The 21,725-nt window shown below is 44.4% G+C and overlaps 1 protein-coding gene across 1 annotated transcript in view; it reads right to left on the bottom strand.

Moving 5' to 3' along the window:
* The window catches only part of rnf17 (ring finger protein 17), a 125,488-nt gene that overhangs the window by 78,581 nt on the left and 25,182 nt on the right, over positions 1-21,725 (bottom strand). The window contains exons 12-15 of the mRNA XM_034162083.1: positions 17,564-17,722; positions 16,905-17,076; positions 13,077-13,218; positions 5,099-5,286 (exon numbers count right to left, since the gene is read on the bottom strand). Of these exons, the coding sequence (XP_034017974.1) occupies positions 5,099-5,286; positions 13,077-13,218; positions 16,905-17,076; positions 17,564-17,722 (661 nt within the window). The remainder of the gene's footprint in view (positions 1-5,098; positions 5,287-13,076; positions 13,219-16,904; positions 17,077-17,563; positions 17,723-21,725) is intronic.

Here is a 21,725-nt window from a genome sequence, read left to right as displayed (position 1 = left end):
GACTAAGGTTAATCATGGAGTTCCACAAGGTTCTGTGCTAGGACCAATTTTATTCACTTTATACATGCTTCCCTTAGGCAGTATTATTACAAAGCATTGCTTAAATTTTCATTGTTACGCAGATGATACCCAGCTTTATCTATCCATGAAGCCAGAGGACACACACCTATTAGTTAAACTGCAGGAATGTCTTTCAGACATAAAGACATGGATGACCGCTAATTTCCTGCTTTTAAATTCAGATAAAACTGAAGTTATTGTACTTGGCCCCACAAATCTTAAAAACATGGTGTCTAACCAGTTCCTTACTCTGGATGGCATTACCCTGACCTCTAGTAATACTGTGAGAAATCTTGAAGTCAATTTTGATCATGATATGTCCTTCAATGCGCATATTAAGCAAATATGTAGGACTGCTGTTTTGCATTTGCGCAATATCTCTAAAATTAGAAAGGTCTTGTCTCAGAGTGATGCTGAAAAGCTAATTCATGCATTTATTTCTTCTAGGCTGGACTACTGTAATTCATTATCATCAGGTTGTCCTAAAAGTTCCCTGAAAAGCCTTCAGTTAATTCAAAATGCTGCAGCTAGAGTACTGACAGGGACTAGAAGGAGAGAGCATATTTCACCCATATTGGCTTCTCTTCATTGGCTCTCTGTTAATTCCAGAATAGAATTTAAAATTCTTCTTCTTACTTATAAGGTTTTGAATAATCAGGTCCCATCTTATCTTAGGGAGCTCATAGTACCATATCACACCAATAGAGCGCTTCGCTCTCAGACTGCAGGCTGAAGCTAAAGCTTATAGTTAGGGCTGGATCAGGTGACCCTGAACCATCCCTTAGTTATGCTGCTATAGACTTAGACTGCTGGGGGGTTCCCATGATGCACTGAGTGTTCCTTTCTCTTTTTGCTCTGTATGCACCACTCTGCATTTAATCATTAGTGATTGATCTCTGCTCTCTTCCACAGCATGTCTTTTTCCTGGTTTTCTCCCCTCAGCCCCAAACAGTCCCAGCAGAAGACTGCCCCTCCCTGAGCCTGGTTCTGCTGGAGGTTTCTTCCTGTTAAAAGGGAGTTTTCCTTCCAACTGTCGCCAAGTGCTTGCTCATAGGGGGTCGTTTTGACCGTTGGGGTTTTTCTGTAATTATTGTATGGCTTTTGCCTTACAATATAAAGCGCCTTGGGGCAACTGTTTGTTGTGATTTGGCGCTATATAAATAAATTGATTTGATTTAAATCCTTCTCGCTTTCTCTAAACGTTTCTATCAGCACTCTCAGAGCAAACATTGCATCGTAGTGCTCTTTTTTGGTATGAAACCATATCGCTGCTCACAGATTTTCACCTCCTTTCTAAGCATAGCTTCTACCGCTATTTCACATAACTTCATGCCTCTGTAGTTCCTGCAGCTCTCCACATCGCCCTTGTTCTTAAAAATCAGAAACTCCTCCACTCCTCAGGCATCCTTTCAAATTCCAAAATATTATTACACAATCTGGTTAGAAACTCCACTGCCATCTCTTCTAAATATTTCTACAACCCCTGGCAAAAATTATGGAATCACCGGTCTCGGAGGATGTTCATTTAGTTGTTTAATTTTGTAGAAAAAAAGCAGATCACAGACATGACACAAAACAAAAGTCATTTCAAATGGCAACTTTCTGGCTTTAAGAAACACTATAAGAAATCAGTAAAAAAAATTGTGGCAGTCAGTAACGGTTACTTTTTAGACCAAGCAAAGGGAAAAAAATATGGAATCACTCAATTCTGAGGAAAGAATTATGTAATCATGAAAAACAAAAGAACGCTCCAACACATCACTAGTATTTTGTTGCACCACCTCTGGCTTTTATAACAGCTTGCAGTCTCTGAGGCATGGACTTAATGAGTGACAAACAGTACTCTTCATCAATCTGGCTCCAACTTTCTCTGATTGCTGTTGCCAGATCAGCTTTGCAGGTTGGAGCCTTGTCATGGACCGTTTTCTTCAACTTCCACCAAAGATTTTCAATTGGATTAAGATCCGGACTATTTGCAGGCCATGACATTGACCCTATGTGTCTTTTTGCAAGGAATGTTTTCACAGTTTTCGCTCTATGGCAAGATGCATTATCATCTTGAAAAATGATTTCATCATCCCCAAACATCCTTTCAATTGATGGGATAAGAAAAGTGTCCAAAATATCAACGGAAACTTGTGCATTTATTGATGATGTAATGACAGCCATCTCCCCAGTGCCTTTACCTGACATGCAGCCCCATATCATCAATGACTGTGGAAATTTACATGTTCTCTTCAGGCAGTCATCTTTATACATCTCATTGGAATGGCACCAAACAAAAGTTCCAGCGTCATCACCTTGCCCAATGCAGATTCAAGATTCATCACTGAATATGACTTTCATCCAGTCATCCACAGTCCACGATTGCTTTTCCTTAGCCCATTGTAACCTTGTTTTTTTTTTCTGTTTAGGTGTTAATGATGGCTTTTGTTTAGCTTTTCTGTATGTAAATCCCATTTCCTTTAGGCGGTTTCTTACAGTTTGGTCACAGACGTTGACTCCAGTTTCCTCCCATTCGTTCCTCATTTGTTTTGTTGTGCATTTTTGAGACATATTGCTTTAAGTTTTCTGTCTTGACGCTTTGATGTCTTCCTTGGTCTACCAGTATGTTTGCCTTTAACAACCTTCCCATGTTGTTTGTATTTGGTCCAGAGTTTAGACACAGCTGACTGTGAACAACCAACATCTTTTGCAACATTGCGTGATGATTTACCCTCTTTTAAGAGTTTGATAATCCTCTCCTTTGTTTCAATTGACATCTCTCGTGTTGGAGCCATGATTCATGTCAGTCCACTTGGTGCAACAGCTCTCCAAGGTGTGATCACTCCTTTTTAGATGCAGACTAACGAGCAGATCTGATTTGATGCAGGTGTTAGTTTTGGGGATGAAAATTTACAGGGTGATTCCATAATTTATTCCTCAGAATTGAGTGAGTCCATATTTTTTTCCCTCTGCTTGGTCTAAAAAAGTAAACGTTACTGACTGCCACAATTTTTTTTTCTTGATTTCTTATAGTGTTTCTTAAAGCCAGAAAGTTGCCATTTGAAATGACTTTAGTTTTGTGTCATGTCTGTGATCTGCTTTTTTCTACAAAATTAAACAACTGAATGAACATCCTCTGAGGCTGGTGATTCCATAATTATTGCCAGGGGTTGTATGCCTCCACTGGTATGTCATCTGGACCAACTGCCTTTCCACTCTTTATAGCTATCATCACTTCATCCTTACTAATCCTTAGCACTTCTTGATATGCTCTCCACATCATCCAGCCTTCTCTCTCTCTCTCATTTTCTTCATTAAATAACTCCTCAAAATATTCCCTCCATCTTGTCAACACACTCTCCTCAATTGTCAACACAATAACATCTGCATCACCCTAACCTGCTACACATCATTTCCACCTTGTTTCCTTTGTCTGCCCAATCTGTATAAGCCCTTTTCTACTTTCTTAGGGCTTAACTTCATGTACAGCTTGCCATTTACCTCTTCTTTAGCCTTTGCCACTTCTCTTTTCACCTTACGTCATGTCTCCTTGAACTTATGTGTACTTTCATCTCTCTGACTATCCCAGTTCTTTTTCATCAACTTTTCACTTTACACTTTCCTGAACGTCTTTGTTCCACCAACTCTCACCACCTTCCTTCCACTGTCCAGATGTCACACCCAGTATCATCCTAGCAGTCTCCCTCACCACAACTTCAGTCCTTTTCCAATTGTTTAAAATCCCTTCACCTCCAACCAGTGCCCGTCTCACCTGCTCCATGAATTTCATACAACAGTCTCCCTCCTTCTGCTTCAACAATCTGATGCTTTGTTGAGCTCTCGCTCTCTTCCTCACTTCTAAAGTCATCCTACAAAGCACCATCTAATTCGGTCTAGCTATGCTCTCCCTTTTCACTACCTTACAGTCTCCCATTTCTTTTAGGCTGCATCTCCAACAAAGAATGTAGTCAGACAGTGCACCTCCCTCCATTCTTATACATCACCCTGTGCTCCTACATTAAGAAAAGGGCCATTTCCATCCTTTATGGAAAATCTACTATCATCTGCCCTTCCACAGTATGGGAGTGGCACACAAAGCGGAATAGATCTGGCACTTAACAGGCGAGGTATTTGTATGGGGGGGTGGCTGTTCTGATGAATTTGGACTCTCTTTGATGCTACAAAATAGGCTGAAACAGACCTTTAAAGCAATGAGCATCGACCCTGAGGTCTGGGAGACAACAGCAAGGCAACGGGCCGAGGGGGGGAACACCATCCGAACAGGGACGTAACTCTGAGGCCGCACATGGAACCTAAGCATTAATGAACTAAAAAGAAAGAAGACTGTTCAACCTCAATCACCACAGAGCATCAATGCGATAAATGCCCCCGAACCATCAAAGCAATCAGGCTCATAAGCCACCAGTGAGCCCACCACCAAAAAACATGAACTGGAAGGACACGATATACTCTGTTACCAGTAACCAGCAACAACGATAAATTTTCTGACATTTATTTCTTCATCAATGCCAGACTGTGTGGACTTCAACTCCTTCAGACTTGTCCGAATGTCCTGATGGCTTCCCTCAGTACTCACCTTCCTGCATGGTCACTCAGTTTTTTAGAACTCCCTTGTCCAGACAGGTTTATCATACAATATCGCACTGTAATAACTGGCATAAATTAAGTCCAAGACATATTCACTTACTTGGCTTGGAACTGTTCCTGTGACCGTCCTTTGACTTGTCTAAACAGGAAGGCTGTAAAAGTGACTATGTAATGTAAATTATTTAGTCTGTCACAAACGGTCAAACCCATTTTATGTTTCATTTAATAACTTTTGATAGTTTATTAAATATTCTTATTAGCTAACACTCATTTATCTGCATTCAGACTCAGATTCTGACAGTTAAATTGTAACTGAAACAAATCATGAGTTAAGATTCATGCCTCTAACACAAGACAGGAAAAAGAAAGCGTGTAATAAAAGAACAGTGTGATGACACTTATGTCCATCCTGTGTATATGCTGATGTACAGAAATGCATGTGTACCTGGCCACTTCAATGAAAACCAGGTACTCGCTGACAGAGATGGGAACATCACAAGCCTGGTCCACGGGAATTTTTTTCAAGTCCACCAACAGTGAGTCTCCGTCTTGACCGTACAGTAACATCTGTACCGCAGCAGAACCAACCATACGGCCAAATTCAACTTGTGCCTCTGGACTCCAGCCCTTTGTCTGAAAAAACACACACACACACACACACACACACACACACACACACACACACACACACACACACACACACACACACACACACACACACACACACACACACACACACACACACCTTAAAAAACCCAAACACCTATGTTAACTATATTTAAACTTTTTAACTGATATTTCAACTTAATGCAGTGTAAACTGTTATGGTTTACCCATGTCTGAACAAACCCAATTTGCAGACAGCAACAAGATGGGAGGTAAGTTGCAAAACCCAAGGTGATTTAATGATCCAAGTGGCATGGAAGGACCGTTGGTAAAAGATTCAAAACCAAAGACGACAAGGGGATCCAATCACGGAGTATAAAAGGAATGAACAAAACTCAAAAACTAAACAGAGGTAACAATCAATTCTCTAGGTACTTACAAACAAAGGAGAGACCAACGTGACCAATGTGAAGAAAACAGCAAATGAACAAAGCTACTTAAGTACCAAACCAAGTAATAAACAACAGGTGTGTGACTGGCCAAAAAGTCAAGACAAGTTAAAGGAACACAAGCTGACTAAAAACTAAACAAGCATCAGAAGATGAGTGGAAACAAAATATAACCATAATCAAACATACCCTAAAGCCCGTTTCACACCTGCCCTGTGTAGAATTGCACTGTGGTGCGTACTTAGCGTGCAGCAATGGCTGCGTAAGTTGTGCGCAGGGAGGAGAAGCTTGGCTCCATGATGCTGTTTTTACAGACTGGCTGAACACACAGATGGATTTGACACATTGAAAAGAGTCAGAATACATTATTTCCAGGAGTTAATAGACTTTATTTAACGTGCCACAATCATGAGAGAACTTGAGGATGTGAAAGCGGAGGTGAAAGCAGAGCTGTCAATCGTGCGCACAATCCGACCGTGAGGAGTAAGTGGACGTGGACATGTCCTCTCGCTGGCAATCCGGCCATGACCAGGAGTTAATGGACTTTATTTAATATGCCACAATCGTGAGAGAACTTGAGTTGAAAGCAGAGCTACAGTCAGTGATTGCGTGCACAATTTGTCCATGAGGAGTTACAGTGGACTTGGACACCTCCTCTTGCTGACGATCCGTCCGTCGTGAGGAGTTATAATGTGATTCTTCTGTGGTTTTGAAGCTTCAGTGTCAGCAAAATTCGGCGGGATGAATAAAATCTAGCAATGCAGGTATGTACTGATTAAAAAACCTGAAAGGATTTTTCACTCTGGCGTAGGGTTGTGTACAACTGTGGAGGAATGGTGTACAGTAGTGCAGTGTTGTGTAGACTTGCATACACTAGGGGAGTGCTGTGGAGACCTGCATGGAACACTGAGTCCAGTGCTCTACGTCACAAGTTCGCAAAACTAAATAAATAAAATAAAACAAATGTTTAATTTTTTGCATCCATTTCACAGACCCCTTTGCGTCTCTCAGCATACTGCCACGTAGGGCTGCATAAACTCAGCGTGGTCCGTATGCCGCATTACGGAACTCTACGCTGGCCCGGTGTGAAAGGGGCTTAAGAAGAAGAAAAACCACAAAACAAAAATACAGAGCCCATACAATAAGAAGCAAAAATCAACATAGACCTCAAAAGTGAACAAGAACAACAGTGGGAAAAACTGACATGAAGACTAATCGAGAGTTACGAATGTAACTACGGTTCTATGAATTCCGGATGACTGCCAGAGGGCGGTGCTTTAGCACCTGGATAACTACATGTGCGCAGCACAGAGGTCGATAATATATACCAACAAAGTCACACCACTGAATGTGACCTGGGTGACGTCACTGGTTGTCTTTATATACCAGACGCACCCAGTGCTCGCTTCTTTTCGGAATGAACTCGCAAGACTCTGAGTGACAAGCAACTCTGGCGGTCATCCGGAATTCATAAAACCGTAGTTACATTCGTAACTCTCATTCTATTTCATTCCTTCTGACCGCCAGAGGGCGGTGCTTTAGTACCTGGATGACTTAATACCAACAAGGTCACGAAGAGTCACACTCACCTCGCATCAGCAGTGGGGAGTGGAGACAGAACACCGCCGAAGTCACCGCAGGAGGAGCGGCCACATTCAGTCTGTAATAGCGGGCGAAGGTACAGGACGAAGCCCACGTAGCAGCAGCACAAATATCACTCAAAGGGACACCTCTCAGTGCAGGCCAGGAGGTGGACACCCCTCTGGTGGAATGGCACGTAACCTTAGGAGGCTGAAGACCTGTATACTTGTAAAATGGCATCCACGACCCAATGCGAGAGTCGCTGCTTTGAGACAGCACAGCCTCTTTTGTGATCACCGTAACACACAAACAGGGCATCCCTTTTCCGGATCCCGGCAGTCGCACTAATGTACTGCTTCAACATTCGGACAGGACACAGGGAACCTGAAACAGATAATTCTGGATCAGAATGCGGGACATACACAGCCAAGGAAACTGGCTGGTTAACATGAAAAGTTGAAATTCTCTTGGGTAAAAAGGACGGATTAGGCCACAGCGTAACCCCAGATCCGTCAGAATTCCATCGCAAACAGTCCCAAGCGACTGATAGGGCATGGAGCTCTCCCACCCGCTTAGCCGAAGACAGTGCAAGTAGAAAGGCAGTCTTCACTGACACCCATTTAAGGTCAGCACTTTCAACTGGTTCAAAAGGGGATAAGCTTGAACCTTCCAGGACTAGAGGAAGGTACCATGAAGGTACACGTGCAAGCCTTGGAGGCCACAAACGTAGAGCACCTTTCAAAAAACGACACACTAAGAGGTGTGAACCCACTGACCGGACATCAACGTAGACGTGCCGGGCAGAGATTGCAGCAACATAAACCTTCAAGGTAGCGACAGAAAGTCCTTTCTCCAGCAGTTCTTGTAAATATTTGAGGAGAATAGGCACAGGGCAATGCTCCAGGTCTAACTTTTGTTTCTCACACCACCGTGCAAACAGCTTCCATCTGTTGTCATACAAAGCCCTGGTAGAAGCAGCACATGAATTAAGGATAGTCTGAACAACAGCCTGGTCACAAGAACTTAACAAGGAGTCTGGCCCCTCAACGGCCACACATACAGTTGAAGGCGTTCTGGGTGAGGGTGCCAAATCCTCCCCTGTAGCTGTGACAACAAATCCTTCCTCTCCGGGAGAGCCCAAGGTTCTCCCTCGAAGTGTTTGTAAATCATGGGAAACCAAATCCTCCCATGCCAGAATGGAGCAACCAGCAGCACCCTGTGGCTGCTCTGATCTATCCTGTGCAGTGTCAACATCAGCAGCGGGAGAGGAGGGAAGGCATAAAGGAGGCAATCCGGCCACGGGTGAGCCAATGCATCCTGCCCCAGCGGGCTGTCTGGTTCCAAGAGGGAGTACCATCGTGGGGAATGTGTCGAGGTGCTTGAAGCAAAAAGGTCCACTTCCGCTGCACCATATTTCTGCCAGGTCATTTGGATCACAATTGGGTTCAGTCTCCACTCTCCCGGTGGTGGTTTCTGTCTGGAGAGTAAATCCGCTGCGCTGTTCTGTACACCGGGCAGATGAACTGCTCTGACACTCTGAAGGCGAGGCAACGCCCATAAGAGAAGCTTCCGAGCTTCTGCCAATGAGTGATTGGACCTGGTGCCCCCCTGATGGTTTATGTGATAGACTGTTGACGTGTTGTCCGACCGGACAAGAACATGTCTTCCTCTCAGGGCTGGGAGGAAATGCTTGAGAGCCAGTCGCACAGCGCGAAGCTCCAGCACGTTTATGTATTGAAGTCTCTCCTGGGGACTCCAGACACCCCTCACCATCCTGTGATTCCACACGGCCCCCCAACGTTGATGCATCTGTAACAACCACTTCTCAGCGAGAAGGAACAGAGCCTAGAGGGACACCCTTGCAGATGAAGTCCACGTTCCCCCAGGGTTTGAGGTGCAGAAGACACTGGTTGGAGAGTCGTACAAGCCTGTGCTGATGCAACTTCGAGTTGAGGCCTAGGTTGTTGATCCAAATCTGTAGGGGACGTAAGAACAGAAGTCCCAAAGGTACCACTAGCGACATTGCAGTCAATTTGCCCATCAACCGGAGCAGCAAACCAAAAGGCAGCATCACAGCCCGAATTACATCGTCCACTCTCTGTGGGGATGGCGATGCAGTCATAGTCAGGGAGTTGATGGCAATGCCGATGAAGGTCGTTTGTTGACTGGGAACAAGAGAACTCTTTGCAAAGTTCACTGTGAGTCCTAAATGAGAGACATGGTTCAGTAGAAGAGCTGTGTCGTGAGCCTGAGTCGGAGCGCAGACAAGCCAATCGTCTAAGTAGGGTAGGATTCTTAATCCAAGAGCTTGCAGTGGGGCTAGTGCTGCAGCCATACATCTGGTAAATGTACGAGGGGCAAGAGAGAGGCCGAAAAGAAGCACCCTGAACTGGTATGCCTGACCTTCGAAAGCAAAGCGGAGAAACTGCCTGTGATGAGGCGCCACTGGCACATGGAAATAGGTGTCTTTTAAGTCGACACTTGTGAACCAGTCTCCTGGTGTGATAGTTTGAAGGACGTCTACTGTGCGGAGCATGTGAAACTGCAGCACTTTGATATAACGATTCAGACGTCGGAGATCGAGGATAGGACGAAAGCCGCCATACTTCTTTGGAACAAGGAAGTAAATTGAATAGAACCCCCTGAGCTGGTCTGATCTGTGAACTGGCTCTATGGCCCCCTTCTCCAGGAGTTCCAAAATCTCCCGTTGTAGGGCAGCAGACTGCACCGAGTTGGAAACAACAGTCATCCTCACCCCATTGAACTTTGGAGGACGACATCCGTACTGAATTCTGTAACCTTAGAACAAGGTTGAAATGACCCATGGGTCTTGAACTTGAGCCTCCCAGTGGCTGAGTTGATTTCGTGAAAAACGGCTGAGGGCCAAACATTGGCAGTCAGACCCGACCACCTCTGCCACGCATCCCTGAGGACCTCTGGGCGCGATTACTGGAAGCTCTGCGAAACCGTTCAGTTCTCGGGGGTCTGCCGGTAGGCTCACGAAAGGCAGGCTGCTGGGAGAGCTGGCCCTCAACTGCAAAAGCACGTGCAGCTCTGGGAGTCAGCAGAAACCTGGATGTAGAGTGAAAAGCTGTAGCACGTCTGACTGGCTGAGGTCTGGAAGACAGGTGTAGGTCAAACTGTTGCCGAGATTTACTAGCCTCGACAGCACGCTCTAAAGTTTGTTGAGCCGCAGGTCCAAATACTTGGCCTGGAAGAACCGGCAGCGAGCGGAGTGTGCCTCTGCAGGATTCGGAAAGGGGGGACTGCGCAAGCCACACCTGACGTCTAGTGATGGTAAGGGTTGACATCAGTCTGCCAAGCTCTCTGGACATATAAGCAAAGGTTTGGAGTGAGGCATCACTAAGACTTTGCGTAGCATCATCAACCTCTGCCTCCCTCAAAGACTTTGAGAGGGCAAGGGCTAAATGGGACAGTGAGTTGCCTAGGCGACCGATGCGAGCAGCTATGTCATAGCTTTTGGTGAGGAGGTCATCAGTGACCCTACACTGAGGGCGTGGGCAGCGGGCATCCGGCCGAGCAGCATCAGCTGGAGCCACAACCAGGTTCGCAATAATGCTGTCAACGGCGAGCATACTGTTCAGACCATACTGCGCTGAATCACACATAGAGCTAAGGGCTCTGCAGTCCTGTGATAGATGGGTCAATGATTTGGGGTCCGCCCAACATCGGTGGAGCTCCTCGATATATGGTTGTGAAACTGGAACGTTGAACTCAGGCTTCTGAGTGACTTTGAAAAAGGCACTTGAAGCGGTGGTTTCCGCAGGGGGATTGTCGACCCCAAGCCTGGATAAAGCCAACTGAACAGCTTGCTTGACAAAGGATAGTCCAGGTTCGGTTTGCGGCATGGACTCTGCCTCGGAGGTATGAGAGCCCACTAATGAATGGCTTGGAGAAAGACTCCTCTCATCCTCCACACAGTTTATATCACTTGTCATGTACAAGGAATCAGTTGCAGCAATAGACACGACATCGTCCTCCTGCTGGGTAACTACACTGGTCTGATCAGCCTCATTAGGGACAGCAGGAACTGTCACTGTATCCTTAGGATATAGATTAAGAAGCAAGGACATAATCTGATCAAACTCAGGAGTCACCGTTTCGACCTTTTCAGCCAAAGCATGGTCATGAGTAACCTTCTTAGCAGAAGGGGCTCCTGCATGTGGGCGTTTACGGCGCTTTGGCCTCCAGCCCCAGGAAGGAACCAAAGTCGCACTAGATATTCCACTTTCCAATACTGCAAGTCTAGCAGATCTCTCTGCCAGTGGCATGCTGGCACAATTAAGGCAGGCATCGCCAGTCAGGGCTTCCCTCAGGTGTCCGATCCCAAGACATATGTCCATCATCTGGGCTCAAGGGAGCCAAACAGGTACTACAGCCATGCAACAAAGGCCCTGTCAACACTGTGGATTGCGTGCAGATGGCTAACGCAAGCCCTGATGGTTACAAATGGAAAGACAAAGCGTGAATCACACGCAGTGTAAATAGTAACACGAGGCACGGAGCGTGAAGCACTCACAGCCACAGACTCGGCACGAGGCACGGAGCGTGAAGCACTCACAGCCGCAGACTCGGCACGAGGCACGGAGCGTGAAGCACTCACAGCCGCAGACTCGGCACGAGGCACGGAGCGTGAAGCACTCACAGCCGCAGACTCGGCACGAGGCACGGAGCGTGAAGCACTCCAGCCGCAGACTCGGCACGAGGCACGGAGCGTGAAGCACTCCAGCCGCAGACTCGGCACGAGGCACGGAGCGTGAAGCACTCCAGCCGCAGACTCGGCACGAGGCACGGAGCGTGAAGCACTCCAGCCGCAGACTCGACACGAGGCACGGAGCTTGAAACACTCACAGTGTAAAAGCTAATACATGGCCCGGAGCGTGAAACACTCACAGCCACAGTAATAACACAATGCACACAGCTGAAAAAACTCACAGCCCAAGTGCTAAGTCACTTAGAGCAGCGACGACAACACTAGCTGCTAGCGGAGCTGTTAAACTTAGCAAATGGCGGCAGTGCAGACAAAGTACTTCAAGGAGTGGAAAACACTCACGGCAAGCCCAACACAGTACACTATACTGGTTCTGATACCCACACTACCACGTAGTTAACGGGGTTAGCGACACAACTAAACAAATAGCCAGCTTTCATCGAAACAACACAGCTAATGTGCACAGAGGAAAATATCCAGCAGGGCAGATATTTTTAGATGCAGACTAACGAGCAGATCTGATTTGAAGCAGGTGTTAGTTTTGGGGATGAAAATTTACAGGGTGATTCCATAATTTATTCCTCAGAATTGAGTGAGTCCATATTTTTTCCCTCTGCTTGGTCTAAAAAAGTAACCGTTACTGACTCCCACAATTTTTTTTCCTGATTTCTTATAGTGTTTCTTAAAGCCAGAAAGTTGCCATTTGAAATAACTTTAGTTTTGTGTCATGTCTGTGATCTGCTTTTTTTCTACAAAATTAAACAACTGAATGAACATCCTCCGAGGCCGGTGATTCCATAATTATTGCCAGGCGTTGTAGATATGCAGTACAATGCATTTCTATGCAGGCCCGGTGTGAACGGGGCTTAAGGCGCCATCACATCATCATTACACCCTTAATTCTGACCCATATCAAGACATGTTTGTGAATTGGCTCAATCAAACATCAAACTACTCATGGCAATAACCCTGATTATGATGGAAATCAAATTGCTGCTGCTATTGTGATATCTTCCCCCAATGTCAAAGCCTGATGCAAATCACAGCAATCTTACCATGTCGTAGGGAACAATGTCCTTCAGGGAACATCGGATAGCCTGAGGTGCAAAGTAACTTAGAGCCTCTTTGATGTTTTTGTCAAACTTCTTCAGGTGTACATTTATGACCTTCAGTAATGACTCAGGGTTCCCATGCTCACTGGAATCAAAGACATAGGATTTATGAAGTATAACATTATTACTTCAAAGTTATTGTGCCCTAAAATAAGGGCAACACTTCAGTCAAGTGAACAAAGGTTGCACCATACACTGTCAGTCTGCTTCCCCCACAGTCACTCAGATTTACCATACAAGCCATACTGTGTGTACTTCTGAATCACTGATGAACATGAAGACCAAGGCGTAAAAAAGTATAAGTGATGACTTGTAGTAAAAAATAATGTTGACATTTAGTTTGACCGAGCAATTATGAGCTCTGAAAACTGAGTCACTGTGTATACAAATGTCTGTAATTCCTAAATATTAAGTGCCATATTTTTGTTGAATACCTTCAAGCGATCAGTTTACAGACTATTTTAAAATTACATCTCAAAAAATTTTTTTCAATATTGTGAAGTTTAAATTTTTTTCACAGTAATTTCAGAGAAAAGTAAAGTATGTTAATACACTCAACAAAAATATGAACGCAACACTTTTGGTTTTGCTCCCATTTTGTATGAGATGAACTCAAAGATCTAAAACTTTTTCCACATACACAATATCACCATTTCCCTCAAATATTGGTCTCAAACCAGTCTAAATCTGTGATAGTGAGCACTTCTCCTTTGCTGAGATAATCCATCCCACCTCACAGGTGTGCCATATCAAGATGCTGATTAGACACCATGATTAGTGCACAGGTGTGCCTTAGACTGTCCACAATAAAAGGCCACTCTGAAAGGTGCAGTTTTATCACACAGCACAATGCCACAGATGTCGCAAGATTTGAGGGAGCGTGCAGTTGGCATGCTGACAGCAGGAATGTCAACCAGAGCTGTTGCTCGTGTATTGAATGTTCATTTCTCTACCATAAGCCGTCTCCAAAGGCGTTTCAGAGAATTTGGCAGTACATCCAACCAGCCTCACAACCACAGAGCACGTGTAACCACACCAGCCCAGGACCTCCACATCCAGCATGTTCACCTCCAAGATCGTCTGAGACCAGCCACTCGGACAGCTGCTGAAACAATCGGTTTGCATAACCAAAGAATTTCTGCACAAACTGTCAGAAACCGTCTCAGGGAAGCTCATCTGCATGCTCGTCGTCCTCATCGGGGTCTCGACCTGACTCCAGTTCGTTGTCATAACCGACTTGAATGGGCAAATGCTCACATTCACTGGCGTTTGGCATGTTGGAGAGGTGTTCTCTTCACGGATGAATCCCGGTTCACACTGTCCAGGGCAGATGGCAGACAGTGTGTGGCGTCGTGTGGGTGTGTGGTTTTCTGATGTCAATGTTGTGGATCAAGTGGCCCATGGTGGCGGTGGGATTATGGTATGGGCAGGCGTCTGTTATGGATGAAGAACACAGGTGCATTTTATTGATGGCATTTTGAATGCACAGAGATACCATGAAGAGATCCTGAGGCCCATTGTTGTGCCATACATCCAAGAACATCACCTCCTGTTGCAGCAGGATAATGCACGGCCCCATGTTGCAAGGATCTGTACACAATTCTTGGAAGCTGAAAATGTCCCAGTTCTTGCATGGCCGGCATACTCACCGGACATGTCACCTATTGAGCATGTTTGGGATGCTCTGGACCGGCGTATACGACAGCGTGTACCAGTTCCTGCCAATATCCAGCAACTTCGCACAGCCATTGAAGAGGAGTGGACCAACATTCTACAGGCCATAATTGACAACCTGATCAACTCTATGCGAAGGAGATGTGTTGCACTGCATGAGGCAAATGGTGGTCACACCAGATACTGACTGGTATCCCCCCCAATAAAACTGCACCTTTCAGAGTGGCCTTTTATTGTGGGCAGTCTAAGGCACACCTGTGCACTAATCATGGTGTCTAATCAGCATCTTGGTATGGCACACCTATGAGGTGGGATGGATTATCTCAGCAAAGGAGAAGTGCTCACTATCACAGATTTAGACTGGTTTGTGAACAATATTTGAGGGAAATGGTGATATTGTGTATGTGGAAAAAGTTTTAGATCTTTGAGTTCATCTCATACAAAATGGGAGCAAAACCAAAAGTGTTGCGTTTATATTTTTGTTGAGTGTATATGCACTTTGTTTGGTTGGGGCTCTTTTTGCATGAGTTACTGAATCATTGTGGCGTGGCATGAAGGCAATCATGCTGTAGCACTGCTGAGGTGTCATGGAAGCCCAGGTGGCTTTGATAGCAGCCACCTACAAAGCTTCAACAATTAGTGTCCTCAGTTCACAAATGCTTACCAAGTGTTGCTAGAAGGAAAGGTGATGTAACGCAGTGGTAAACATACCACTCTCCCAGCTTTTTTGAAACGTGTTGCAGGCATCCACTTCAAAATGAGCAAATATTTGCATAAAAAGTTTATCAGTTTGAACGTTAGTAGAGAAGCTTGACTCTTCGACTGGACTGGGTTGCTTGACGCGAGGACGTTTCGCTTCAAATCGCAGAAGCTTCCTCAGCTAAAATTCTTGCTCTGGTAGTCTGACTTCTGTCTCGACTCTTCTTCTCTACAAGAGTCAAGGGTCAGACAGAAGTCGGACTACCAGAGCAAGAATTTTAGCTGAGGAAGCTTCTGCGATTTGAAGCGAAATGTCCTCGCGTCAAGCAACCCAATCCATTCGAAGATTCAACCTTCTCTACTATGGAAACCACCTGGACAACTGAGAGCCTTCAAGGAAAGTTTGAACATTAAATATCTTGTCTTTGTGGTGTGTTCAATTGAATATAGGTTGAACAGAATTTGCAAATCATTGTATTCTGTTTTTATTTACATTTCACACAACATCCCAACTTCATTGGAATTGGGGTTGTATTATATTAATATGAGTACATAATATAATTGTAAATATGTTAAAAATACACAAAAGAAAGTGAAAATGCATGTCCACTGTGGCCCATTTAAAATCAAATGACCAAACAGATGTAACAATAAAAGAAAGTAACAATATTCTACTAATACTAAAAATAATAATATTAACAGTGTGTAGATCAAGCGGGTAACGTGCTACTGACTCACTGTCATCCTACATACGGAGAATATCTATGCTTTCTCTGTCTTTTCCACCAGCTTGTCTGCTTAAGACACTCTCAGGCTTCTTAAAAGTCCTCCTCCCTCCTCTTACCAGTTTGGCACCTTCATCTTACCAAGGGAAAATTCTAAAAAATGTCTAAGAATTTGAGGAATTCTAAGATTTTTCTTAGAATAACATCACTAGGAGCTATTTTTAGCCTTAGGCTGCTTTGTGGATACGGCCCCGGATGGCACAAGATGCAGTGATCTCTTTTTTTCCAGTTTCTTTTATCTTTTGGATCTGTTCATGAAGATATTCATTGCCGGGTTTAAATTCAAGCCAGTGCCAATTCCATGGATTCTTGATTCCATTACCATACTTTTTCATACTGTCTTTCTCGCGTCCTCCCGTCGTCCGACATCGCTCCTTGACAAAGTTATTCTAAAAATTGATCTTTGAACATTTTGAATGCGGTAAATTTTCTATGTTGCATCTAGCACTGATTTTGTGTCAGAAGGAACGCTGTCTTTTGGCAGCCCAATTGACGGAAATCTGTCATAGCTACAGAGTACTGTCTCTAAGCACATTTGACTGCCGTAGTCCAGAATGTCTGAGGAGTGAGTGTTCTGTTGTATGTTTTGCCTTCTGGGCACATCCCTGCATACCTCTCAAAAGTGATGAATTTGATCGGGCCATAGTCAAGGAGGAAGACTCTGACACTGGCCAACTGTGTGACCGGGGAGGCTTTCACAGCTCTGATACAGCCCGACTGCAAGATCTTGATCACCCTGGCCCGATACCACAGACCCTTCTTCCACTTCACAAAGATCAATGAACCTTGGGGGAAAGACAAACATAAAGTTGAGTTTTCTATGCTGAATCATATTTAGAAGCATCGATTTTTAACTTCACTTTGTCAATACTTCATTTGGCCCACCATTTGGTCAGAAACTCCGTTAGAATTCAAGGAAAAATATGGGATTTTTCATCCTGGAGCTTATTTTTAGTTATTTATTTATTGATGAACAATCTGCAAAAATGCAAATAGACCACATGCACAAACATGACATACTGGTGTGAAGAGGCAGCAACGTACTACAGCACCAGTAACATGTTACTGCAAATCAAGACTTTTTTAGTTTCTTGAAATGCACTACAAATTCAGGGTTGCTTTGAATTTAATTTTCCAGACTGTGCTCTATGTATCATCCAATAATTTTTCAATTTCAACAAGGACAACTACAAAGTATTTGCTCTTGATCTTCAACATTTCTCTTGAATTTTTAAAAGCTTTTTTCAGATACATACATACAAAAATAAATACCAGTCTCAAGTGTGTCGCTGGAAGAGAAGAAACTATCATCTTTGCAGCAGAACTGGTTGATCTTCTGGGACAGGATCTCACCTTCCCTCTTCTCAGCCATGTAGCGCACGTAAAAATGAGTCGGATTTACAACATGAGACAGTAAAACCCACTGGCAAACTGGGAGAGAGAAGCACAAGAGACATAAGGTAGCCTGGTTCTGCTAGAGGTTTCTTCCTGTTAAAAGGAATTTTTCAACAAAAAAGGAGTTTTTCCTTCCTACTGTCGCCAAGTGCTTGCTCACAGGGGGTCGTTTTGACCGTTGGGGTTTTTCTGTAGTTGTTGTATGGCTTTTGCCTTACAATATAAAGCACCTTGGGGCAACTGTTTGTTGTGATTTGGCGCTATATAAATAAAATTGATTTGATTTGGACGATTTGTCCTTGCTTTTTGGCACTTGATTTCCGACTGATAACTGGAAGAAAAACAGACATAAAATTGGAACCTCCATCCAATTTAAGGAGTATAGCCATTTTTTTTTTCCTATATTGGCTAAGTAGATCAATGTCATTTGATTGGTGCTTTGTACACCACATATCACAGACGGAGCTTTTATGAACACTGATTCACTAAATCACACTTAATTAATTACTAACAGGGACTTAGAAGAGAGAGCCCTAATGTTTAATAGACCACATTTAACTGTTTTAGTCTGTGGTGCAGTTGAAGGTGCTATATTATTTTTTCTTTTTGAATTTTTATCCTTAAATAGATTTTTGCTGGTTATTGGTGGTCTGGGAGCAGGCACCGTCTCTACAGGGATGGGGTAATGAGGGGATGGCAGGGGGAGAGAAGCTGCAGAGAGGTGTGTAAGACTACAACTCTGCTTCCTGGTCCCAACCCTGGATAGTCACGGTTTGGAGGATTTAAGAAAATTGGCCAGATTTCTAGAAATGAGAGCTGCTCCATCCAAAGTGGGATGGATGCCGTCTCTCCTAACAAGACCAGATTTTCCCCAGAAGCTTTGCCAATTATCTATGAAGCCCACCTCATTTTTTGGACACCACTCAGACAGCCAGCAATTCAAGGAGAACAAGCGGCTAAACATGTCACTCCCGGTCCGATTGGGGAGGGGCCCAGAGAAAACTACAGAGTCCGACATTGTTTTTGCAAAGTTACACACCGATTCAATGTTAATTTTAGTGACCTCTGACTGGCGTAACCGGGTGTCATTACTGCCGACGTGAATTACAATCTTACCAAATTTACGCTTAGCCTTAGCCAGGAGTTTCAATGTCCTTCAATGTTGCCTGCTCTGGCCCCCGGAAGACAATTGACTATGGTTGCTGGTGTCGCTAACTTCACATTTCTCAAAACAGAGTCGCCAATAACCAGAGTTTGATCCTCGGCAGGTGTGTCGTCGAGTGGGGAAAAATGGTTAGAAATGTGAACGGGTTGGCGGTGTACACGGGGCTTCTGTTTAGAACTATGCTTCCTCCTCACAGTCACCCAGTTGGCCTGCTTTCCCGGCTGCTCGGGATCTGCCAGAGGGAAACTAACGGCGGCTAAGCTACCTTGGTCCGCACCGACTACAGGGGCCTGGCTAGCTGTAGAATTTTCCACGGTGCGGGCCGAGTCTCCAATTCGCCCAGCCTGGCCTCCAAAGCTACGAATAAGCTACACTTATTACAAGTACCATTACTGCTAAAGGAGGCCGAGGAATAACTAAACATTTCACACCCAGAGCAGAAAAGTGCAGGAGAGACAGGAGAAGCCGCCACGCTAAACCGGCTAAGAGCTAGTAGCTGCACTAAGCTAGCGGATTCCTAAAAACACACAAAGTGAATAATGTGTAAATAATTTAGAGGTGATTCAGCAGAGGGAGTGCTTTAGTTAAGGCACGTGAAGATTATACTGTGAAACAAATCGTTATCTAGGTAACTAGATCAATCTAACTGCGCAGATTAAACAGCTAACAGATACAGCAAAACACCGCTGTGCTCCGGAACAGGAAGTGATACAATACCGCAGTGAGAGCCAACCACCAGCAGAGTGTTATTGTACAAAACACAGTGAGAACGACTGGTCAGGTACGACGTCAACCATGCAAAGGCAATTCCAGTAATGCCAAAATGATTCTGCAGCCTGTCGAGTAGAATATGATGATCCACTGTATCAAACACAGCAGTGAGATCTAACAGCATCAGAACTGTAGTGGTGTCCCAATCCATTGCAAGTAGAAGATCATTCACTTTAGTGAGAGTTGTCTCTGTGGAATGATCTTTTCTAAAAGCAGACTGTAGTGGCTCAAAGAGATTATTCTCAGTAAGGTGGTCCACGAGCTGCCGTGAAACCACTTTTTCCAGAATTTTAGAGCAAAATTATAGATTTTATATTGGCCTATAGTTTTTCAATAGGGTCAAGATTAGATTTCTTAAGCAATGGCTTAATCACTGCAGATTTGAAACATTTAGGAACAGATCCAGAAGTTAATGAGAGATTAATAATTTCCAGCACAGTCAGCCCAAGAGTGGACCACAGGTCCTTAAACAGTTTTGTTGGTATAGGATCAAATAAGCAGGCTGTGCTTTTTGTAGACATTACGAGTTTCGTCAGCACGCCTAATGAGATACTATCAAATTCTGTAAATCTAGGTAATACCTCGGTAATGGAGCCCACCTCAACAGCAGGGTGTAGTGGCTGGGTTAAGGCATGCTGGGATATGCTCAAGCTAATGTCTGTTATTTTCTTCTTGAAGTAATCCAGGAAATCTTGTGCTGTAAAAGGAGTGCAAACTACAGGTGGTTGTCCATGAATAAGTGTTGTCACTGTGTCAAACAAAAACTCTGAGTTATGCTTGTTTTTGTTGATCAAATCAGAGTAATAGGTTCATTTCGTAGCCAGTAGTGCATGCTTATAGTCTAAGATAGCATCACGCCACGCAAGTTGGAATACTTCTAATTTTGAACTACGCCATTTCCGTTCTAGACCTCTAGCCTTATGCTTGAGGTCACTCAAGTAATCACTGAACCAAGGTGACAGTGTTTTGGGGGTGTGTGGTTTTAACAAAGGTGACGCAATCATGTCAAGTGTTGTTTTGAACACTGAGTTTAAACTATCCACAAGACTGTCTACTGATGGCGCATTTTCCAAACGTGAAGCTAAGATATCAGGCAGTCTAGCTTCAAGTTCAGTCGTAGTTGAGGAGTTGATGCATTGCCGTAGTGATAAAAGAATTGTCCCTAGTCACCAATCCTATTCATGATTTTCATGGACAGGATTTAAGGTGCAGTCAGGAACTGCAGAGTGTCCAGTATGGTGACCTCAGAATAACAATTCTGCTTTTTGTGGACTACGACTCTGCTGGCTTCAGACAGTGACCACTGATGTGCACTGGACAGGTCTGAGGCAGGGTGTGAATTGACTGGGATGAGAATCAACACCTTCAAATCTGATGGTCCTCTGCCAGAAAAGGCAGAGGACCATACCCCAAATCTCCCATTTGGGTTACGGGACAGTTATTTCCCCAATTTAAGGAGTTTACATATTACGGGGTCTTGTTCATGAGTAAGGGTAAGATGGAGCATTACACTGACAAGTTGATTGTGGTTGCATCTAAGGTCATGCAGACATTGTCCTGGAAAGTCATGCTCAAGAAAAACCTGAGCCAGAAGGAGACTCAATTTACCAGTCAAATTTACGTTGCTATCCTGTCCTATGGTCATGAAGTGTGGGTAATAGCCAAAATGGCCAACAAGATCACGGATACAAGCATTGGAAATCAGATTAATCTAACAGGTATCTGACCTTACACTCAGGGACAGGGTGAGAAGCTCAAATATCTGGGAGGGTCTCTGAGTAAAGCTGCTGTGTCTTCGCATCAAAAGGAGGAAGCTAAGGTGCTTCAGGTATCCAATGAGGACACCACCTGGTCATCTGCCTGATCCAGTCTTCTGGGCATGTTTAACTAGGACATGTGTCCTAGTTGGACTCCAGTGTGTCTTGGGTAGACCCAGGACACACTGGAAATTCTATGTCCCAGCTGGTTTGGGGACACCTCGGGATTTGCCAGAAAGAAATAGAGGACTTGGCTAAGGATAAGGAAGTGTGTGATGTACTGCTTGGTTTACTGCCACTGCAATCCAGACTGAGATAAATAGTAAATAATGAATGAGGGGAAAAA

The sequence above is a fragment of the Thalassophryne amazonica genome, chromosome 21 (genome assembly GCF_902500255.1).
Source record: "Thalassophryne amazonica chromosome 21, fThaAma1.1, whole genome shotgun sequence".
Lineage (NCBI taxonomy): Eukaryota > Metazoa > Chordata > Actinopteri > Batrachoidiformes > Batrachoididae > Thalassophryne > Thalassophryne amazonica.
The sequence above is the reverse complement of the archived record's forward strand: the minus strand, read 5'-3'. Positions and strand labels throughout refer to the sequence as shown.